General features: G+C 51.3%; 1 protein-coding gene across 1 annotated transcript in view; it reads right to left on the bottom strand.

The window, feature by feature from the left end:
- The window catches only part of PITPNM3 (PITPNM family member 3), a 151,192-nt gene that overhangs the window by 48,378 nt on the left and 88,142 nt on the right, over nt 1-14,672 (bottom strand). The window contains exon 4 of the mRNA XM_081346743.1: nt 1,629-1,676. Within this exon, the coding sequence (XP_081202869.1) occupies nt 1,629-1,676 (48 nt within the window). The remainder of the gene's footprint in view (nt 1-1,628; nt 1,677-14,672) is intronic.

Genomic DNA, 14,672 nt, shown 5'->3' with positions numbered 1-14,672 from the left:
GAAAATTCTTGTCTTTCCTTTCCCTAGCTGTCAAGATACTGTATAGCTTGCTCTGAAAGTCATTTGGATCTCCCCCTCTTGAAATTTTGGCTTCCCTTTCTCAAACATTAAGTGAGCTGAAAATGTTGCATACTTGGACTTTTTATTCTGACAATGTCTTTCCTATCAAATCTTGCTGCAACATCTATTCTTTTTCATTATCCAAACTTAACCCATATATACACAAATAATATATGGTGCATTTCATAATTGCATCTGGAATAACAGCATTCCTCCATTTTATGTTTCCTGATAACCTATGGAAATTATGATCCTCATTTGAGGTGCAAATTAATTAGGGAAAGGCCAACACATTTCAGTAAAATTCACTGTTTTTATTATGACTGCATTAACCTCACATTTCATTTCTAAATATTCTGCATAAATACACTCAGTACAGAAAACTCTTTAGAATATTTCATTAACTGGTATGCCATTTTTAGCTTCCTGTATTTTTTTCACTTGCCATTAGTTATCAATGAATTCAGTTCAATTCAATTAATCACCTAGTCTTAGTTTAATGTAGCTAAATAATTTTGGAAATGTGGAAGAGATTTTTTTTTAAAAAAAACACTGATGCATTTGTTTTAAAAAGTTTTTATTACATTCTGCCATGTCAAATCTATTTCAACTCAGATGAGAAAAAATGAAAGGCATCATTTGGGTTCATAGACAATAGTGTCTTCTTCTGAATCTGCAGCATTTTCCCCATGTCCTGTTTATCTTGACTGGCAACAGTGTCCAAGTATCTTACTAACTCATTGCATCCAAAATCTTTTTTCTACAAAAAATTCAGATACTGGGGACTAAGCTTGGAACCAAGATGCACTGGAAACTACACACTGAGCAGCATGTCTTCTCTGTCATTAATGAATTACAGTAGTCTTTGGTTAACAACTGTAATTGTGACCAGCAATCACTAAGCAATGTGGCTGAAAAGTGTAAGAAGGCAATCTCGGCACTCCTTATTGCTGTTGTTAAGCAAGTCTCAGGTGGTTTACAAATAGGCCAGCAGGCAACTAAAAGGCTGCTGCTGGGTGGGGGAGGGGTGCAGATGTGAGTCTGGCGTGGCCAGAGGTGGTGGCTGCTGGGCAGGAAGGGAGCATAGGAGGTCCATGAGGCATAGCAGAAGTAGAGCAAGGGTGAGGGCAGGCTGTTGCCAGATGGGGGAATAGTGTGAGTTGACTTATCTACCAGCTTGACTTTGCTTGTTGATCATGTGACCACAGGACATTGCAACCTTCCTATGTACACATTGGTTTCCAGTCATGATCACATGACTGTAGGGGTATTCGAACAGCTTGAACTTCGAGGACCTGTTGTAAATATAGCACCTTTGTAACTTCAAACAGTTGCTGAATGAGTGGATGTTCAACGAGAACTACCTGTAGCCAGAATAACTGCTTGTTTGCCTGTAATTATTAAAATATCAATATTATTGCTGGAAAGGAAACAAAACCAGCTCTCCAGCAGTTATGCTGATATTTTAATGAGTATCAGGGGAGATTCAAAGTTACCTATTGTTGTACTTTTAGACAGTACAATAAACCTTAAATATGGGAGTACATTTTAAAAGCTTCAGGACTCACGTTGTTTTTCCTGTAGAACACCCGATGAGCAAAAAGTGGGGTCTTCACCTGTGAGAGACAGGAACAGAGGTGTTAGATTTTATTTATAAGTACCTATGTTTCTCTATAGAATCATTCAACTGTTACATCACCCATTAGCACCCAACCCCAAAACCCAAACTCATTCATTCAGCTGACATTAAAGATGGACCATTGTGGCTTCCTCTAATTCCATCTATCTGTCCTCCATCCCTGCTTCCTATCAGCTGCATCAATATATGAATAATGGCTTTAAAATTACATTTACTTTGGTAGGCATAACTACAATAGGTTTTATAGTGAACCAAAGGCAAGCACAGGAAAACATTTCTGCTTCTTCTCTCCTGATGTTAGAATTCAGGGCATTATACAGCTTGTTGGAATCAGCTACAATATCTGAACTAACAGGAAAAAGTATTGCTTTCCACCATGTCTAATTAAATGTAATTCAAACACAAAATATCAATCCTTGGCTAGTAGATCTTTAAAAACAAATAAACAGAAAATGGAATGATTAATGGCATTAGTCACAAAGACACCTCTCAGTACAGAAGCAGCATATCACTGAACACCAATTTATAAATCAGGTAGATTAAGATCGTGTTATTTCTCCAAATTTCTTGGGGTTTCTTTACAGCAAGACTACAAAAATAAACAGAGTACAAAAATACAGAAATAAACAGAACAATGAAATACAAAACAACCCCCAAACCAAACCTGGGGGGGGAAAGGGAGTGTTTTGGGGGGATTCCAAATGTACCAATATAAAACATCTAATATATGCACTGTATACGTATATAAAGCATATAGAAATCATTGCTTATCAAAACATGTCATTGCAATAATATATTGCTATCAAATAGAAAGAATAAAAAATTACCCACTCTACTGTTGTAAAATATAAAATGTGGACCAAAGAAGAACACATTGTTTCATTTTTTCAGATTTCCAAAAGCTGTAATTAATATCTGGAATAGTACCACTATTCCAATTTCTTCAACAACCCATCTAGTCCTTCTATATCCTGCAAGTGCCAGTCCAATGTATTCAGAGAAGCTCCCAAATATTTACAGGAGGAAAAAAATGTAGTGCTTTTCAATGTTGCATCCCAGCAGATACTACTTAAGATATGCTACCTCTGATTTTGTCATGAAGAGTTCTGGGCACTGATGGCATAATCCTCCATGTCTTTGTCCAGTCCCCCTTTAAAATAATCAGAACTGGTACCACCTTCCACATATTGGAAGTAAACTATCTAGCTTAACTATGCATTAATATTGCTACCATACTCTGCTGCCATAATATACACATATTGTTGAGTACACTACTCTATATTTATATAGAATATTTATTTGTCAGGTGAAATATTTTGATCCATTAAATTAATCCAATTTTTTTTAAAATGACAATTAAAAAACTGCAATGCAAATACTGAGTTGCCAACCAGATGACTCCATGAAAACATAAACATTCAAACTGAAAAGCAGACTGAACACTAAAGCAAAATAATTTTGTTCGGGAGATTAAAAAGGCTTTTAGTGCAAGTATTTGTGGCAACTGCCGCAAACTGGAAAAAAATGGAGGTTTTCAAGAGGGATTAATTTAGTTCTCTGTGAAATCTACATCATCACCAGGATGCCTTACAGATGCACTCTTACTCCTACCTGTAAATTGCACTAGAGTGGATTCTGCTGAATTTCCAGCTGCTCTTATTTTAATCTTCTAGGAAGTAATATTTTAAAAAGGATTATAATGGCTTGTAATCCTTTAAAATGACTGAGCAGTAACTCAAAACAGCATAAATGTAAAGACTATTAAATGCAAAGATCATCATTAATTGGTATTCCAAGCTCAGACTAACCAAAATAACCAACCAGATTTTCAGATAAAGCTCACAGACTATGAGACCAGATGTCCTTCATTATTTCCAGTAAGTGGGAACAAGAAATATATCATCCCTGTAACAAAAAGTTCCACTTCTAGCTAACCATGTTAATACAGTCAAAAATATTTACTAATTTGATTAAAAAGCACTTCCTAACAACTAATTGGTGAACAACCTATGAAATAAGCAACAATTTCTAGCAGCAACTCAGCCAATTGTTGATGGACAGAATTAAAAGTTATAGGGCCCACTTCTTGATATGTAACAGATCTCCAGTGCAAAATAAAAATGGAGTATTCTGGACAAATATTTTCTTAAAAGTCTCCACTGAGGAAACAGTGTCTTTTCCAATTGTTAAATTGATCCATTATTAAACAATGTTAGGAAGTACTTCTAAAGGTTTGCAGCTTTTTCTAACCTTGGCTTCTGCAGGAATGGGAAATGCAGCGACAGGAAATGAATATGCTCCATATTTTGCATAAAAGGATTCTATCTCCTTTGCAGTCTCATTGGCTACAAATCCTACAACTATTTTTTAGTAGATTGGCTTCAAGATCTCTCATTATTAACACTAGTTTTTTTACTGTCCTTCATCTAGATGCAGCTGGAATCCATACATACTGCTGTTTTGTATGGTAGTCCAAGACAGTCTCTCCAAACCTAGATTTAATATATATTCTCCAATTCACAATAGTCACTCGTCTTATCCATATGATCAAATGGATTTATTGCTCTGAAAATTCCTTCATGTGAAAGGATTATATGTATGCTGTCCACTTCCCAATTAAACATGTAGACCTCTCTAGCTGTTTTTCATCTATAATGTGCACAAAGGCCCTTCCCACCTTAGGAGACCAAACTGTACATCTGGATTGGTTCTCAGAATAGATACTAGAACTATGCATAGATCTTGATCTGAAAGGCAAGAATGTCTTTTCCTGGGATCTCATGAGAAACTAAACTATTCCCAGGATTCCACAGCAGGAATCACATGACCAGGAAAAGGTACAGTTGTTTTAAGGTAAGCCCCACAAGAGCTACATCTGTGCCTATATATACTCTGAAAGAAATTTTGCCATTAAATCCAGATCTCTGCATAGGTGTATAGCAGTATTGTAGAGTATTGGACAAATTATACCAATTGATTATTGGACAGAAGATGACAGAATTTCAGTTCTTCAGATGGGAAAAGAAGCAAGGGAGCTGTCCAAGGTCCCGCTTTGTCCAACAAAGAATCTACTGTACCTAAAGCATCAAAAATATTACTGTACTCCTTGAAATGAATATAAAAAAGCAAGAACTTTGCATGTTTGATTATTGGTGAGGAGCAACTGGATAAATACAATCCTTAGACTCTATGTTGATTCTATGGTACTAGCCTTGATAGCAGCATGACTGCCTTGGAGGGTTGGTCACTGAAAACAGACTGATGGATTAGGTGGGCCAGAACACCAGTCAGGCAAAGGCACTGCATATGTTCTTAACTATGGACATAGCTAGCATCAAATCATTAATGTTGATACTATAATCATATGGCCGGGCAAGGGCAGGGGCCTTCGATATAAATTTAATAGGAGGCCCCTGGTTAACTTTTTAGTGAAATTTTTTATGGGGTTAGGGAGAGGGGTGGGGGGTAGTGGTTGTTTGACTATGGGGGGGTGGTCATACAACCATGGTTCAGGCCAGGCCGGGGTCTGACTGCGTAGGGAGAGAGCGGGGTGTGGTTACATCCGGGGCTCGGGAGCGGGTCGTGGGACTACCGATTCCCACGACATTGGGGTACGGCAGCAGGCGTATGGACAGAGGGCCATATCGTTACCGGGAGAGCCGTCTCCGCTATTTACAAGCGGTGAGGTGCTCCGACCCTCTGTTTCTTCCCCGAGGTTCCGGGAGCGAGGATGTGCAGCCTCCTGAGCTCCGGCTGGTGTATCTGAATGCCAGGTCCGTGATTAATAAAGCTCCCCTTGTGCGGGATTTGGTTGAGAGTGAGTGTCAAGCCCTACGGGCTCGACACTACAGGGGGAACCGGGGGAGCACTTCCAACAATGCCCGTGCAGCACCGAAGGCCCAGCCGCGCCCGCACCCCCCAACTGTTCGGCGGGTGAACGCCAGACCCGCTGCCGCACTTACAGCTGTTCGGCGGGCGAACTCCGGACTGGCGGCTGCACCAGCAGCTGATCGGCGGCCGGAGGAGATTGCGAGCGGCTGCGGAGGTTCCGCGCCGGCACGAACAGCTAACCGGCGGCTGAAGGAGACTGCGAGTGGCTGCAGAGGTTCCGCGGCCGCATCAACAGCTGATCGGCGGCCGGAGGAGATTGTGGATGGGCGCAGAGGGGCCGCGTCGGCACAGACAGCTGATCGGCGGCTGAAGGAGACTGCGAGCGGCTGCGGAGGTTCCGCGCCGACACAAGCAGCTAAGGGGCAGCCGGGGACGTCTACCGGTGGTCACGCAGCGCGATCAGCTGAGCGGCAGCTAGAATCAGCCGCCGACGGTCGCACGGGCCTCACGGGACTTTGCGGGTCCGATGGCGGCTTGGAGAGTGTGGGTGGCTGCTTCGCAGACCTGGCGGTTGTAGCGGCATGCACGCCTGCGACGAAACAGGGCGCTATTCAGTTGTGCCCGGACTTTGGGGACCGCCAAGGGGCCATGGGTGTGGCGCAGGGGGTTGCTGTGGTGGAGGGGAGCACAACCGGGACTTTAGGAGGGGGGTGGGCTTGTGTCTTTTTCCATGCTGGGAATCACGGTGCCGGTAAAGGGAGCTGGGCGTGGGTTAATGGAGTAGGAGGGTGGAGTATTTACGCAGGCCAGGCGGATGCTGGTCTGCGCGGGGGAGGGGTGGGGCCTAAGGGTGGGGCTGCTACCTAGCATGGGATAAAAGGCGCGTTGGAGCGTGTGGCTCTCAACGCTGACTTTATTAAGGTTTAGAGATCCTGCTATTAAAGGTACTCTTTCCAGTCATCCGTACTTCGTCGTGGTTTTTCCTGTGTGCTTGTTGATCCGGCGAAGACGTGGGTTTGACAGTAAGTCAGCGTTCAATTAGCACAGCGCTCCTTCTGTTGGGCTCTGATTTTTGCCTGCCTCCATGGCTGAGGGGACCCAGGGTGGTGTGCCTGTGGCAGGAGGGGAGGACCCAGCTGGGGTTGCTGTGCCCCTTGAGGTGGGGGAATTGGCAGAGGCCCCACCTGTGGTTCGGCCTAAGGTCCGGGACCTTGGACCAGCGCCAAAGGGAGCTGAGGCCTCGGAACCGGCTGTCCAGGAGAAGCCTGGGGAATGGTGGCTCAGCCCTGTTTTGAGTCAGCCAGTGGCTGAACAAAACCAACCGTCTAGAGGGAAGGGGTCCCTCTGGGAGTGGAGAGAGCGGCGTGCCACCGACGAAGGCGGAGAGGAGTGGAGCTACACCACGGCTCCTGGCAGTTACACGATGGATGTCCTGAGGGACCATTTTGGAGAACCTCGGCCGTGGACCCCTAGTGACACCGACCTGGAGACCGGTAGGTGGACACAAACCAGGACCGACCCGGAGCGCAGAAGCCAAACCCGGTTCCGTTTGGCGAGTCCCCGCTTCCGGGCCCCGCAGGCTCCTGGTACCCTGCAGGTCCCAGGCCTTCCACCGCCGGGACCGGCGGCTGCTCCTGACTTGGGGCCCCCAGGACCTGGTGGAACAAGACCGGGGGGTGCTGTACCCGCAGGAGTGCTGGGGTGGCAACAACCAGGGGTTGCACAGAGACTGGGAGGCCCGGAAGGTCCTTGGGGAGGGCCTGCGGTTTGGGGCCCACCACCGCTGCCCGTAACCTTTGACGGCAACCCTGATCGTTTGGCCCTGTTCCTCGGACAAGCCATCCACCATTTGGACCAGTATGGTCCTTTATATACATCCCAGTGGGGGATGGTGATGGCTGTCACTACGGCATTACAAGGGGAGGCAGCGGCTTGGGTGGCGAACCTCTACGGCGACCGTGCCCGTGAATTGGGGGACGTCGGCCTTTTCCTCGAAGCCCTGCGTACACGATTCGAGGATGTGACGCGCACGCATCGAGCGGAGGCTGAGATTGTTGGCCTGCGGCAGAACGGCCGTCCGGCGACAGTCTATGTGCAGGACTTCCGTGAAGTGGCCGGCAGGCTCAGTTCCTGGCCAGAGAGGATGCTGGTTCACCAATTCCGGGCCGGACTGGATGATTACCTCCTACGGGCTTGTATCGTCCGGGGAATCCCTTCTAGGCTCCAAGACTGGCTGCGGGTCGCGGTTGAACTGGATGTGGCCTTACGGGGTTGTCAACGCCGTGTGCGGGCCGTAGGAGACTCCCGTCAGGTCCCGCCAAGGGCGCAGGGCCAGGTGCAGAAGCCGTCGCCTTCGTCGCTGGGTCCTTCCGTCCAGCCCCCACGGTCCGTTCTGCGTTGCTTCAGGTGCGATCAGCCAGGGCACCACGTGGCCGCCTGCCCAATACCTGCATCCCGGGTGGTCGCGGCAGCAACCCTGGCAAGGAGCAGAACCCCCGGGCGCTTTGCAGAGCGTTCCCGGGCTTCTCGGCAGGCTGTGGAGTCAACACCAGGAGGAAATGGCCAGACGGAAGGGGACAGTGCTATCGATGTGGACGTGGAGTTGTACGGGCATGGGGATAGACCAGAGGAGGACCCCATGGTAAGTGCCTCGGTTAGCCCATTTGCAGTCCCGGTTACGTTAACAAACCCCGCCATGGGGGAGGTGGTGGAGGTTAAGGCTTTAATTGATTCGGGCAGCACGAGGTGTCTTATTAGCCGGAAGGTGGTGGCTAAACTGGGTGTTAGGGTGGTACGGCTAAGGAATCCAATACGCTTCCAGCAGGTGGATGGGTCTCTTCTGGGGGGGGTACCTATCACCCATGTCACAGAACCCGTGCGGCTGGATATGGGGGAGCACTGGGAACGGTTACGGTTCATCGTGGTGCCCTCCACGACGGAGGAGGTGATTCTGGGGCTAACGTGGCTGGACAGGTGGGGCCCGACCATCTGGTGGGAGGGGGGTTGTCGACACCTCCGCCTAGGAATTGGGCCACAACCCCCTGAGCATGAGCAGCCAGGGCCGTCTGGCCCGCTAGGGAAGCCGGAGGAGAGTTGCAGGGCTGGGGCAGAAGTACACGTACCGCCAGAGTACGCCGAATTCCTCGAGGTGTTCAGTGAGCAAGAATGCGATCTCCTGCCTCCCCATCGACCGACGGACTGCGCGATCGAGCTGGAGCCGGGGGTCAAACTTCCTAAGCCCCGGATGTATGCCATGACCCCACGGGAGATGACAGAACTCCGGAATTACATCGACAAGAACCTCGCACGGGGGTTCATACAACCAGCTCGCTCGCGGATGGCAGCACCAGTTCTTTTTAGGGAAAAGAAAGACGGGGGCCTGCGTCTTTGTGTGGACTACCGGGGGGTCAACGCAGTGTGTGTTGAACATTTGTATCCACTGCCCTTAATGAAAGACATGCTGTCCCACCTGGCTAAGGGGAGGGTGTTTACCCGCTTGGACTTACGCGAAGCCTATTATCGGGTGCGTATCAAGAGAGGAGACGAGTGGAAAACAACGTTTAACTGCCCATTGGGTAGCTACCAATTTCGTGTAATGCCATTCGGACTCCAGGGGGCCCCCGCCGTGTTCATGCAACTAATAAATCAAGTTTTGCATGAGCATTTATACAGGGGGGTGCTCGTGTATCTTGACGACATCCTTATATATACGGAGACAATGGACCAACACGTTGCCCTTGTGCGCCAGGTCCTGCGGAAACTCCTAGAAGCACGATTGTACGTGAAATTATCAAAATGTGAATTTCACGCGTCTCGACTGGACTACTTAGGCTATCGGGTCTCGGCGGCCGGGATTGCAATGGATCCAAAGAAAGTAGAGGCTATACGGCAGTGGCAAGCCCCGGGGACCAGACGGCAGCTACAGAGCTTCCTGGGGTTTGCCAATTTTTACCGCCAATTTATACCATCTTTTGCTGCAGTGGCTCTTCCGTTAACAGACTTGCTAAAAACCAAGAGGTTGGCGGAAAAACCACGGCCAGGGTTGCGTGTAACGTGGACCATAGACTGTCAACGGGCCTTCGAGACCCTAAAAGGTTTGTTCACCCGAGAGCCCATACTTCTGCACCCTGACCCAGCAGCGCCATACGTTGTGCAAGTAGATGCTAGCGACGTGGCAGTCGGAGCTGTCCTTTTGCAGCACAACAGTAAAGGCGCATTGCAACCTTGTGCTTACGCGTCCAAAAAGCTATCAACCACCGAACGCGCCTGGGCTATCTGGGAAAAGGAGGCCTACGCCGTTCGGTGGGCATTGGAGACGTGGCGGCATCTCTTAGAGGGGGCAGAAAAGCCCTTCGAAGTATGGACGGACCATAGGAATTTAGAAGCCCTGCAATCCCCACGTAAGTTGGCCCCTAAGCATGTACGGTGGGCCCTGTATTTCAGGCGGTTCAGGTTTACCCTGAAATACGTCCCAGGGGGGAAGAATTTCCTGGCGGATGCCCTCTCGCGGCTTCCGCAGTATGACAATCAGCGGGAGGAGGTGGTGCAAGCTCTTATCCCTCCTCTCGGCCCAGAGATGGTACAGGCCGTACGGAACAGGGTTGCGGATGACCTGGTACAGCGGCTGAAAAAAGCCCTGGAGGGAGATGGCTGGCTACAGCAGCACCCGCGGCTCCTAACCCAACGGGACGACCTGGCCTGGTATGGGAGTAAGATGTATGTGCCGGAAACCCTGCGAGACACTGTGCTGTATAGGTGTCATGATGCCAAGCAGGCCGGACACCTCGGGTTCCTGAAAACCCTGCACCTTGCTAGACGTCAATTCTGGTGGCCCGGGATGAGGCGGCAGGTCAAAGAGTATGTCCAGCGTTGCCGCACTTGTGCTATGGCCAAACCCCAGCCCGGGAAACCAGCAGGGCTGTTACAGACGGTGGCGGACCCCTGCCGGCCATGGCAGGACATCGGGATGGATTTCATCGTAGACCTACCAGAGAGCCGGGGGTACACTGTCATCTGGACCGTGGTTGACCTGTTTTCCAAACAGGCCCATTTTGTCCCGTTGAGGGGCTTGCCTTCGGCCCGGCGTCTGGCCTGGCTGTTTATAACCCACGTGTACCGCTTACACGGGGCGCCTAAACGCATTATCTCGGACCGGGGAGTGCAGTTTACCGCCAAGTTTTGGCGTGAGTTCCTCCGGTTCATCGGGTCGTCCCAGGGATTAAGCTCGGGGTACCATCCCTGCACGAATGGTGCTGCTGAACGGGCCAACACGGCAGTGGAGCAATATCTACGCAGTTACGTCTCGTACCAGCAGGCGGATTGGGCCGACCTCCTGGCGTTTGCGGAAATCGCCCACAACAATGCTGTGCACAGTAGCACTGGTCTCCCACCGTACACAGTGGTGTCTGGCTACGATTTCCCTCCTGTTCCCGAGTGCGATCAGGGGTCACCATCCCCCTGTCAACCCCAGGAGTGGATGCTACAAATCAGAAAGGCATGGGCAGCGACCAAAGAGGCCCTGAACAAGCAAGCCAGTATCGTAAAGGCCCAAGCAGACAAGAAGCGCCAACCGTTCTACACCCCAGGGGTTGGGGACTGGGTGTACTTGTCTACGAAATACTTGCGGTTGCAAATACCTAGCAAGAAGCTGGGCCCTAAGTACATAGGCCCCTTCCAGGTCACCCACATCATCAACCCGGTCACGGTGCGCCTCCGGCTGCCTAAATTCCTGGGCAAGGTGCATCCCGTGTTCCACGGGAGTTTGCTAAAACCAGCCCCCGTTCCTGTCCGGGGGGAGTCAGTAGGGCCGGGGCCTGTGGGTGATGGACAATATGAGATACAGGAGATTCTGGACTCTAGGATTCAGAGAGGGCGGCTGCAATACCTAGTGCTTTGGAAGGGATACCCAGTTACTGAGGCATCCTGGGTGGCGGAATCGAATGTTCAGGCCCCTAGGTTAGTTAAGGCGTTCCACCAAAAGCACCCTGGTAAGCCCTCGGGAGGGAGTCGAAGGGAAACTACTGCTCTCCTTGGTGCATGTATAACTTCTATGTCTTGCTTTCCAGGAGGAGCCTTGGTAGGAGGGGCCGACTGTCAAGCCCTACGGGCTCGACACTACAGGGGGAACCGGGGGAGCACTTCCAACAATGCCCGTGCAGCACCGAAGGCCCAGCCGCGCCCGCACCCCCCAACTGTTCGGCGGGCGAACGCCAGACCCGCTGCCGCACTTACAGCTGTTCGGCGGGCGAACTCCGGACTGGCGGCTGCACCAGCAGCTGATCGGCGGCCGGAGGAGATTGCGAGCGGCTGCGGAGGTTCCGCGCCGGCACGAACAGCTAACCGGCGGCTGAAGGAGACTGCGAGCGGCTGCAGAGGTTCCGCGGCCGCATCAACAGCTGATCGGCGGCCGGAGGAGATTGTGGACGGGCGCAGAGGGGCCGCGTCGGCACAGACAGCTGATCGGCGGCTGAAGGAGACTGCGAGCGGCTGCGGAGGTTCCGCGCCGACACAAGCAGCTAAGGGGCAGCCGGGGACGTCTACCGGTGGTCACGCAGCGCGATCAGCTGAGCGGCAGCTAGAATCAGCCACCGACGGTCGCACGGGCCTCACGGGACTTTGCGGGTCCGATGGCGGATTGGAGAGTGTGGGTGGCTGCTTCGCAGACCTGGCGGTTGTAGCGGCATGCACACCTGCGACGAAACAGGGCGCTATTCAGTTGTGCCCGGACTTTGGGGACCGCCAAGGGGCCATGGGTGTGGCGCAGGGGGTTGCTGTGGTGGAGGGGAGCACAACCGGGACTTTAGGAGGGGGGTGGGCTTGTGTCTTTTTCCACGCTGGGAATCACGGTGCCGGTAAAGGGAGCTGGGCGTGGGTTAATGGAGTAGGGGGGTGGAATATTTACGCAGGCCAAATCCCGCACAAGGGGAGCTTTATTAATCACGGACCTGGCATTCAGATACACCAGCCGGAGCTCAGGAGGCTGCACATCCTCGCTCCCGGAACCTCGGGGAAGAAACAGAGGGTCGGAGCACCTCACCGCTTGTAAATAGCGGAGAGGGTGGGGCCTAAGGGTGGGGCTGCTACCTAGCATGGGATAAAAGGCGCGTTGGAGCGTGTGGCTCTCAACGCTGACTTTATTAAGGTTTAGAGATCCTGCTATTAAAGGTACTCTTTCCAGTCATCCGTACTTCGTCGTGGTTTTTCCTGTGTGCTTGTTGATCCAGCGAAGACGTGGGTTTGACAGTGAGCATGCGGACCTGGCTTGTATCACCGAGACCTGGTTGGGTCCAGAGGGTGGGGTCCCTTTGGTTGATCTTTGCCCACCAGGTTTCCGAGTGCTACACCGGCCTCGGGCTCAAGGTAGGGGCGGGGGAGTGGCGGTAGCTATTAGGGAGACCTTATGTCCGCGGGAGACCACCGTTCCTCAGATAGTCGGGTGTGAGTCTCTCTTTTTGAGGTTTGGTCTGGGGGCGCAGTTGGGCTTGCTGCTGGTGTACGTTTCGCCTAGTCGCACAGCGGCAGCCCTGCCTGAGCTACTCGATGTCCTCTCTGGGTTGGTGATTGAGTTCCCCAAACTTATAGTTCTGGGTGACTTCAATCTACCATCCCTGGGAGGGTCAACTGAGTTAGCTCGGGAGTTCATGGCTTCCATGACGGCCATGGACCTGACGCAGGTAATTTCTGAACCAACTCATGAGGCCACACCCTTGACCTGGTTTTTTATCTGGACGGTGGTTTGATGATCTTGGTGGGGGCTCTCCATTTATTATGCCCCTGTCATGGACCGATCATTACTTCCTGCGGCTGGTCTTCCGTCTTGCCACCCCCCGCCGGGGGGATGCGGAACCAACTAGATGGTACCGCCCCAGGCGCTTAATGGGCCCTGATGGGTTCCAGGCAGCGCTGGGATCCCCACCTGCCTCCGTTGCTCACAACTCGGCGGATGCCTTAGTGGAAGCCTGGGAAAGGGCAGCCACTGAGGCACTTGACCGAGTTGTACCCTTGCGGCCCCTGACCCGGTGCAGATCCCAGCGAGCTCCATGGTTTTCCGCGGAGCTCCGGGAGATGAAGCGTCGGAAATGGGGCCTAGAGAGCTGTTGGAGATCCAGCCGATCCGAATCTGACCGGTTGCGACTAAGAACCTATATTAGGTCTTATCTCGCAGCGATGAGGGCGGCGAGGTGTAATTACTTCTCTGCCCTCATCGCGTCCGCAGATAATCGCCCGGCCGCCCTGTTTAGAGTGACTCGCTCCCTCCTTAATCAGGAGGTGAGGGAGGATCCCTTGCAGGGTCGTGCCGAGGAGTTTGGTCAACATCTGTCGGATAAAATCGCTCGGATTCAGACTGGTTTGGACTCCAGCTGGGCAGAGTCCGACGATCAGGACACGGGCGGTCTTGTCAATGTTATCTGGGAGGAGTTTGATTCTGTGACCCCTGAGGAAGTGGACAGGATTATGGGGAGGTTGAGCTCCACCACATGTTTATTGGACCCGTGCCCTTCTTGGCTGGCTTATGCAGCTAGGGAGAGGACACGAGGCTGGTTCCAGGCAGTTATATCTGCTTCTTTGAGTGAGGGTAATTTCCCCACCGTCTTGAAGGAGGCGGTGGTGAGACCCCTCCTCAAGAAGCCTGCCTTGGACCCAGCTGTGTTAAACAACTTTCGTCCAGTCTCCAACCTTCGCTTTCTTGCGAAGGTTGTTGAGAGTGTGGTGGCGCATCAGCTCCCTCTGGTCCTGGATGAAGCGGATTATCTAGACCCGTACCAATTGGGTTTCAGGCCCGGGTACAGCACGGAGACGGCATTGGTCGCTCTGGTGAATGATCTCTGGAGGGCCCGGGACAGGGGATGTTCCTCTGTCCTAGTCCTATTAGACCTCTCGGCGGCTTTCGATACCATCGACCATGGTATCCTGCTGCGGCGTCTCAGGGGATTGGGAGTGGGAGGCACAGTTCTTCGGTGGTTCTCCTCCTATCTCCTGGGACGCTCGCAGTCGGTGTTGGCAGGGGGGCAGAGGTCGACCCCTAGGTCTCTCGTTTGTGGAGTTCCTCAGGGGTCGGTCCTCTCGCCTCTCCTGTTCAACATCTACATGAAACCGCTGGGTGAGATCATTCGTGGTTTTGGAGTTGGGTATCATCAATATG

This window comes from Vipera berus (assembly GCF_964194415.1).
Source record: "Vipera berus genome assembly, chromosome: 1".
Lineage (NCBI taxonomy): Eukaryota > Metazoa > Chordata > Lepidosauria > Squamata > Viperidae > Vipera > Vipera berus.
The sequence above is the reverse complement of the archived record's forward strand: the minus strand, read 5'-3'. Positions and strand labels throughout refer to the sequence as shown.